Raw genomic sequence first — 8,642 nt, 5'->3', positions numbered from 1 at the left:
TTCTAGAAAGTTCCAGGGGATTCTTTTCTAGAAGCTTCTAGAAACTTCTCTTCTAGAAGGTTCTAGAGACTTCCTTTCTAGAAGCTTCTAGAAACTTCTCTCTAAAAGGTTCCAGAGGCTTCTCTTCTAGAAGGTTCCAGAGGCTTGTTTTCTAGAAGGTTCTAGAAACTTCTCTCTAGAAAGTTCTAAGGAATATGTCCCTAACATCCATTGCATTTTCAAGGACACTTTATATAATACAAAATGTCTTCTTAATTCTTAGTCTTGTTTCAAAACTTTCTAGTCTTCTTAATTTTGGCAGTAACCATTCTAATTCAATATATTACTATCTTTGAATAATTTCCTAGTCTTTTCAAGTAATACAAGAAAATATTAAAATTTTCTTTTTTTAAAATTCATATCTTTGATATTTTTTTATCTAAGGATATTTCTTATTTTTTAAAAAATTCTTTATATATAAAACAAGCTTAAGCTCTTGAATCTAACAAGGCTAAGACTTTGTGATTTTTGATCCTAAAAAAACTTCTATGATAAAATAAGGTCAAAGATCTAAGACATTTATTAGCTATTGTATAAGATTTCAATTTCATGATTGCTATTATAGTTGGAAAAACTTATTTTTTGATACATCATCTTCTTCGGCAACAATGCTTCTCATTTTGTGATTACATTACTTCTTTGGACAATTGTTGAGTAGTGTATTTAGGTTCTCTACAATATAAGCATAAATCTTCTTGATGGTATTGAGTCTTTTCTTGCTTAGTAAGATATTTGAAACATACCATGTTTATTTGCATAGGTTCTGGCCTTGATAAATAAGCTTCTATAAACTTATATACTATTGCCATGATTTGACATATACCTCTCTGACCAAATCTTTATTCTTGACGTCTTTCAAAGAATCAATTATTGTATATAATGGCTTGAACATTAAATTGCTCTAATGAGTTTATTTTTAGCATTATCAATTATAAGTCTTTGATATTATCTTTTAATTCATATCAAAATTAATTAATAAAGGCTTTGTCATTTAAATCCATGTCATAAGTAAGGTTTTGGAATTTAGCAACATATATGGTGGCTAAATGTAAAGATAATAATTTAGTCTCTACTACCTTTTCTCAATAACTTTCTCCAAAAGTGATTGTAAACACCTCTAAGAATAAATTGAAATTACAAAAGAGATGTGAATTTTTTTCTACCAAAAATATAAATCAAGGAAGAATACTCTCAATGAAAAGTACACCTATGAATTAAACTTGAGTAAATCTATTAGAATATTAGAAAAGATACAACTTTAGATAGAACTTTACTTATTGTAGAAATCATCAAAACTTTGATTTTGTTCTATCAACTTTTTTGAGTATACTTATCCGTACCTCCTACATACTTAAAATAGTAAGATTTCTTGAATTTAGTTGTAAACTTATCATGAATATACATATTTATTCTAATAATTATCTATATGATTAGATAAAAATAGATAAAAGTAGATTAATTTCATAATATCTTCTAAAATAGATGCTAGTTTGACTTTACATATGTTTGTAGTTAATTGGTAGGTTAGAAACTTGGTCATTAAATTAGCCATATATTATACATATTAATAACTTATGGAACAAGTTAATTATGTGGTCTACATATAAATAACTTATCTTGGAAGCTAAAATATGTATTAAATAAAATCAATATATATTAAAGGTCTTATAGTATATTATCAAATAGATCCTAATTAGAGAGTATATATGGAGGCAAGAATGAAGCCTTCTTTACTCTTGCTAATGCCTTTCTAGTCCTTAGTCTTGTTTTAAGACTTTCTGGTTTTTTTTTCTTTTAAGCCATTCTAATTCAATATATTACCATCTTTGAGTCATAACTTAGTCTTTTTTAGTGACATAAGATTGTATTGAGATTTTCTTTCTTTGAAATTCATGTCTTTGACAAAACTTGATTTACTTACTTCTTTCAAGAATACAACTTCCTGGCATAGACTTTAAACTTTATTATTGAACACTTCTATAGGTCTAAAAATACTTCTTCTTTGGTTGACGTTAAAAATATATGAGATTTTTATTCTAAGAGTGTTGATAAGATTATAAAGATCTATAGTAGTTACAAATCTATTCTCACTTTTGTTAAGAATAGCTTCTATAATTTTTCCTTCTATAGATAGCTCAAAAAAATCTATAAATCAAATTAAAGTAGAGTAATTTGTAACTTCTAATTTCAAATAAAAATTTCTATAAAAAAGAATAATTTATTCTCTTTAAGAAAAAAATTAGTGTTAGAAAATTAAAATTTAATTTAAAAGTGAATAATCTTCAACTTTCAAAATAAAATAATAGAACTAAGATAATTCATTCACTTCTAAAACAAAATAAAAACAATGAAGTGGCATTCTTGTCAAATTATCAAAGACATGAATTTCAAATAAATAAAAATTCAATATAATTTTGTGTTACTTAAAAATAATAGATATTCATTCAAAATTAATATAATATTGAAATTAAAATATCTATTGCCAAAGACAAAAAGACTGAAAAATCTTGAAATAAGACTAGGAACTATAAAGGCATTGACAATAGTAAAAGAAGGCTTTACTCTTGTTTCTATATACACTATTTAACTATGAATTATGTGACAATATTCTATAGGACCTTTAACACATGTCTTAACTTGTAAGGCAAGTTTTTTATATGTGCTACACATAATTAATTTATACTATAAGCTACTAACACATGCAACACGTGGCTAGTTTGTTGGCCAAATTTCTAACCTACCAATCAACTACAAATATGTGTAAAGTCAAAGTTGCATCTATAAAGCTTCCACAAAGCTTTTCTATAAGATATTATCAAATTTATTTATATTGATCTATTTCTACTTAATCATATTATCTAACTAATTATTGAAGTAACTATATATGTCTGTGACAATTACTCAATAATTTTCTTTATAGAGATTTTAATCTTACTTTTTAATTTTTTAATATCTATGTCTCTTTTTTTCTATAAAATATTATAAAAAATAAATAAAATCATAATTTTATATTATCTATAAATTTATTTCTAAGCTATTTAATATTATATATTTTTAAAATTTTAAATAAAAGATATATAAAATTGATATGAAAAATATACAACAATTCTAAATTATACTTTATTTATAGATTTTATATTATATTTGATAAATTATCTTTGATAGATTTGATATTTTATTTATAATATAATTTTAATTTCTTTGTATATTATATGAAATTTTTAGTCATCTTTTAATAAATTATGTATCTAGAATTTGAAAGTTACTATGTATCTAAAAAATTATGTATCTAGAATTTGAAAATTTATATGATGTTTTTATAATCCATTGATAGGACAATTAACAAAGTTTATTAGCTCCTTTATTAAGTATAATAGATATGTAATACTTTACAATTTTGTGTTAATGATAAGTGATGGAAATAAATTGTGTTGGACACTCGGGAAAGAGAGAGAGAGAGAGAGAGAGAGAGTGTGTGATCCAATGCAGTCTCTATTTGTCACAAAAGGCTACTGTGCATCCTTAGTGGTGAAGTCACAGCAAATTTGAAGTTAATTAGAGAGAGAGTGCTACAATTTGAAGTTGTTAAATACAGATGTTCTGTTGTCAGGCAGACTGAACACGATGGGACGATCAGGTTACAAGGGAAAATTTATGAAAAACATGTTATTGGAATAAAGAAAGGAGTCACGGCTATTTCAAAGAGCTTCGCTGATGGAGACAAAATGTAATCCTTTTCACCACATTGGTTTCAAAGTATAGCATGGGCAGCTGAAAGCTTCTCATCTACGTTTCTGCTCTAGATTCACGGAAAAATTCCACTCACTCGGTAGCAGGTTGCAATTCTCTCAATAGCAATCAAGTATGCAGCCGTTCGGTAATTACAATTCTGCATTTGATAAATGGAAATATATCAGAACATGATAAGCAAGCCTAGATATGTTGGTCTGTAAGCACAAACTTGAAGCAATGCACATGAGAAACAACAATGGAAAGAGCACACATCCTACCCTCCCTTGAGAAGTTCGTTTCACGTTTTCCCAACTCAACAACATCGTCTCCTCCAAGCCAGACCAGACAAAATCAACCTCTGTGTTCCTGTGGTGGACCAAAGAAATTTGTTCATCAGCTTTTAAACCATGCAAAGTTCGAAGTAAAGAAGAACGTTAATTACAATTCTCATCTGCAGCGACTTCGTCACAAAAATATTGTAGCCATCGAATGTGAGAAGCACTCTTACCCCTTAACAACTTGGCTTCGGACTTCATCGGAGAACCTGTGTCCATTTCCGAACTGATTCTCCAGAGCATCAATAAGAGCTGTCTTTCCTCTTTCTTCCATCCGTCGACTCATGCGTCCAAAATGAATGTGGTTCAAGTTTTTCAGCCATTCGAAGTATGAGACCGTCACCCCTCCCTGTGTATATCGGTTCCGTTCTTTAGGTTCATGACATTGAGATCGAAAGAATCATGAACCATTCTTTCGAAATAAGGCAATACTACACAAGGTTGTCTCCCACGAAAAGAATATAAACGATAAAACCCTGTACACGTTCTTCACGATCATGGATTACAAGTTCACTTCTGTAACCAGTAGGAGTTCAGTAAATTAGGAGCAAAGCGCTTACAGCATTGAGCAACAAATCAGGTAAGATGACAACGTCGTTATCTTCCAACATCGTCTCTGCCAAGGGAGTCACTGGTCCATTTGCAGCCTCTGCCACTATCTTTGCCTGAAAGTTTAAACGGAAAAAGCCGTTTTTTGTAATTAGAAGTAACCTGGGGCATGTATGTCCCTGCTACTGTTCCTCAAACTACCAACCAGACAAAACCGGAGACTGAGAAGTCCCTAAAATCAGGTGCTGAAGAAAAAACCTTTATATTTCCGGCATTCCCAGAGTGAATCTGGGTTTCTAATGCAGCAGGTATAAGCACATCACAGGGAAGCTCCAGGATGCCTTGGGCAAATTTTACCTGCATAAACGAAAAGAGAAAATGAGATGGTTCTACCTTGATTTGGTGCAACAATTACTGAGGGCGGTTGCAAGACTATCTCACTAGAAAACTGCATTAACTTAAGTCGTTTTTTTTTTTTTTTTTTTTTTTGAGATACAATTCAAAGACGTACTGTCTTGGCACCAGGATACCCAGTGATCGTGCCCTTTTTTTTGTAATAGGCTTTCAAGCCAGGAATATCTATCCCATCCTCACACTCGGCCACCAGACCTCCATCCACCTCAGCGATGGCAATAATTTTTCCACCGGCACCATATATGCTCTAGAAGACGAGTAAACTGAGTCAGCCATAGAAAAACTTCCAATAATTTGATGCTTAAACTATACCACTCTTCTTCTATGTCTCAGCTCATTCTTTTCTCCATGAATTAATGCAGATAAGCATACAACGTCCGGGTGTGAATAATTTCAGTGATTTAGAACTTACATCAATTGTATGGCGACCCACATTCCCGAAACCCTGCACTATGAAAGTCTTCCCTTTAATGCCAGTCGTCAAGCCCAACTTAGCCACGAGAGCCTGCAAATATTGAAGGGCAGAAGATCAGACAACCAAGTTGCAAATTCAATCAATCCACACTGCTGGTGCAATGGTGATCTTCTTCAGGTCTTGTCAAACTAGTGCAGTGTGTTGGATCAATGTGATCCGAATCTGGCTCAGAGTAACGGCAGAAGAAACATTAGGGTTCCTGCGGATCACCTCATCGTTGAGAAATTCCCTCAAACAGAAGTAGACGCCTAGTCCTGTTGCTTCTTGCCTTCCATCAATACCTCCCTCCTCCAAAGGTTTTCCCGTCACGCATGCGGAACCATTGATATCGTTTGGTTGAAGATGTTCAAAAGTATCCTTGATCCATGCCATTTCCTGTGGACCCGTTCCATAATCAGGAGCCGGTACATCCTGGACACCAAGAACGGAAATACAAGTGTTAGTCTTGCAAAATTGCAGCTTCCTTACAAGGAAACAAAAGAAGACCACCGAGGTCTACTCAAGGTCCAACGGTACCATTTAGAAAGTACTTGAAGCAACAAGTCCACCTCCGTATTCTATTTTAACGAGGATATCAAACCCATTTACATATTGTTGACTGTCAAAAACTCACAATGGAAGGGCCAATGAAGTTCTTCCTCACTAACTCGCTAGTGTATCGTCTTATGATTGCTTCTTTCTCGTTCGCAGAATACTTCGTAGGGTCTGCAAAATATATGCAGCCGATACATTCGTAATGCAGAAATCGCTTTCACAGAAGACAGGTTAATTTTAAAAGAAATCGTGTGGAAACAAAGCCCTACGAATTTCAAGTACAGTGCATGAAGTTATGAGGTATTAGAGTTACAACTTCCGTGACGGCTCACCTATTTTGATTCCACCTTTTGCTCCTCCAAAAGGCACATCAACCACAGCACATTTGAATGTCATAAGAGCTGCTAGGGCCATTGTCTCATCAGCATCTACGTTCGGGGCCATGCGGATCCCTCCTTTCACTGCAAGATCCCACGGGTGTCTTATCTATCAGGATGGTGGGCTCCCGGGAAAGATACGCCCAAAATTCAAAAACATTAATTTGCAAGCTTTAAACGAATTGCGTTGTCGGCTACACCAAAGGAAGTATAAGGTCAGAGTAAAATCCAACCGGGCAGACGATGGTGTGAGTGCTGCGCACGATAAGCTTCAATAAGCTCCACAGTACCATTGGCACACTTGAGGGGAAATTGCACTTTAAGAATGTTGTTGCAAGCCTGTTCAAACAATCAAAGCTATGACAATGAGAAACGATGAAACTTATTGCACCAGATGTTCAATGAAATTTGATGCCATGGAATGCGATGGCAGATTGAAAGCTAGCTTGCACCTTGATTTGGGCAAGAATGTCAGGAGTGGTCGCGGCAATCGCTGCAGCTTTGTCGAAATAAATATCTACAGACTCCAGAAACGTTGGATCACCTGCACAAAAGGCAAGTTGTAGAAATGCGTGAATGAGTCCCGACTTTACCATTTGCACCAGTTGTATCAGTCATCCGCCCGCTTGCTGCACAACAGACTCGGAGCACGCGGGGAGCTCGTTAGTAACCGCCGCAGGTATCAAAACCTCAAAAGCTTAAGTGGCGTGAACAATGATTGAGATCACGCCTGGTGGGGATCAAACTCGCTGCTACAGAACTCAACTCCCTGTGTTGAACTCGGACAAAAACGAAACATATTAAGATAAATTGAAAGGTGCAAGTCCAGTACCATGTGCGACTACGTTGCCATGTCCAACGGGTAACGTGACGGACTTTGAGACGGTCGTGGTGGTGACCGACGAGACAGCGGCAGTCGAGAACTGGGCTCTGGCATCAACAACTGCGCACAATCGTGCAAATGGCCTCGCTGAGTAAGAGCTTCCGCTCATCATACGCATTACCATTGCCATTCCCCTCTGAAATCGCTTCAAAAGTTCGCTTGCCTATTGAATGCCCCAATCACCAAAGTACAAGTCAGATCAATCTTTTCGAGGAATACAACAAATCCATTCTTTCTTTCCCCTGTAACTCCACCACAACAATCCTACATCGTTTTGCATCTGATCAGCATTCGAATCGACAGAATGAGCAAAAGAAGGTGGATTAAATTTCGTAATTCGAACATCAAATGTTTCTTTTAAAGTTTCTTTTAACATCCTCTGCCATCGCAACGAAGAGAAGTCTTTCTCGATCAACACGATCCCCAATCGCTAACAACATCCAAACCTTGCGTTTCAGTGCAGATCCACACAAATATCTACGTGCTGTTTTGCGACAATGGACCCAAACACCTCAGCTACCAAGATCACACGAGTCATTCCTTCTATTATAACCACTGATAAGACAACTAAAAAAAAATCCCGTCCTTTCTCATGAAGATAAATCACGCACAGCAATCAAGAATTCCAATCCAAATTTCAAAGGCAAAGCACTCAACTTCACCCTCGTCTGCAGCAGAGAAGCCACCACACATACCTCACAATCGGACGAACAAAGCCAACCAGCGTGAATACAGCCAAGATGAACAGCTGACAACAACGACAAGAACATCCAGTAACACTCAGTGCCTCAAAAGATTTGTGGGCGCTGCCGGTGCGTGGAGCGACTGAGGTTTCGAGAGAGATGGCTGAAATGGTTGAGAATGTGGGTAACGATCGAATGGATCAAGAATAAGTAGAGGCGGAGAGGGGGACGAGAGGTGGGGGCAGCGGCAGAATCTGAATTGGAACTGGAGCGGAATATGAGTAAAAAGTCTGCAGCGAGCGAGGGACATGATAAACATCTGGTTTGAATACAGAATCTAAACCGGGTGCGATACTGTTACAACGATTGCATGGCGAGTGAGTCACGAGCGATGCGCAATTGGGGACGAGTCAGAACATTAAGCGGAAACGAATCATGAGGAAAATTGGGGAAAGATATGCAGCCCAGCGGTGTAGGCAGAGGATGAGGAGGAGAAGGAAGAGGTGAGAGCGCAGCGAGACTCAAGAGGGAAGGGCCCCATTTTCTGATATGGACAAGCCCATGATATCTTCATTACTCAAACGAATTCCAGACATGATCATTGCTCCTTTTCCTCCGCAC

General features: G+C 35.8%; 1 protein-coding gene across 2 annotated transcripts; it reads right to left on the bottom strand.

Moving 5' to 3' along the window:
• Positions 1-3,677: 3,677 nt before the first annotated feature.
• Positions 3,678-8,440, bottom strand: LOC112279624 (uncharacterized). Of its 2 annotated transcripts, none has more exons than XM_024514250.3 (14): positions 8,034-8,440; positions 7,288-7,501; positions 6,908-6,999; positions 6,689-6,794; positions 6,411-6,539; positions 6,158-6,249; positions 5,755-5,955; positions 5,482-5,574; positions 5,167-5,316; positions 4,914-5,012; positions 4,667-4,771; positions 4,280-4,455; positions 4,050-4,137; positions 3,678-3,928 (listed from the first exon to the last, which is right to left on the bottom strand). In XM_024514250.3, the coding sequence occupies exons 1-14, from the start codon at positions 8,106-8,108 to the stop codon at positions 3,845-3,847; spliced, it is 1,704 nt and encodes a 567-aa protein (XP_024370018.1). In that variant the 5' UTR covers positions 8,109-8,440; the 3' UTR covers positions 3,678-3,844. The 2 variants fall into 2 exon arrangements, with proteins under 2 accessions (XP_024370018.1, XP_024370019.1); XM_024514251.3 differs by having other exon boundaries at positions 6,908-7,084; positions 8,034-8,188.
• Between the last annotated feature and the right edge of the window lie 202 nt (positions 8,441-8,642).

The sequence above is a fragment of the Physcomitrium patens genome, chromosome 3 (assembly GCF_059467195.1).
Source record: "Physcomitrium patens ecotype Gransden chromosome 3, ASM5946719v1, whole genome shotgun sequence".
NCBI lineage: Eukaryota > Viridiplantae > Streptophyta > Bryopsida > Funariales > Funariaceae > Physcomitrium > Physcomitrium patens.
This window is presented reverse-complemented; position numbering and strand designations above follow the sequence as displayed.

Bases quoted from the DNA above. Each gene is read 5' to 3' on its own strand.
- LOC112279624 (XM_024514250.3), bottom strand. From the start codon at position 8,108: ATGTTCTTGTCGTTGTTGTCAGCTGTTCATCTTGGCTGTATTCACGCT. The intron at 7,000-7,287 runs GTACTGGACTTG...CCTTTTGTGCAG, and splicing joins TGGCAACGTAGTCGCACATG to GTGATCCAACGTTTCTGGAG. The intron at 4,138-4,279 runs GTAAGAGTGCTT...GGTCCACCACAG, and splicing joins CGAAGCCAAGTTGTTAAGGG to GAACACAGAGGTTGATTTTG.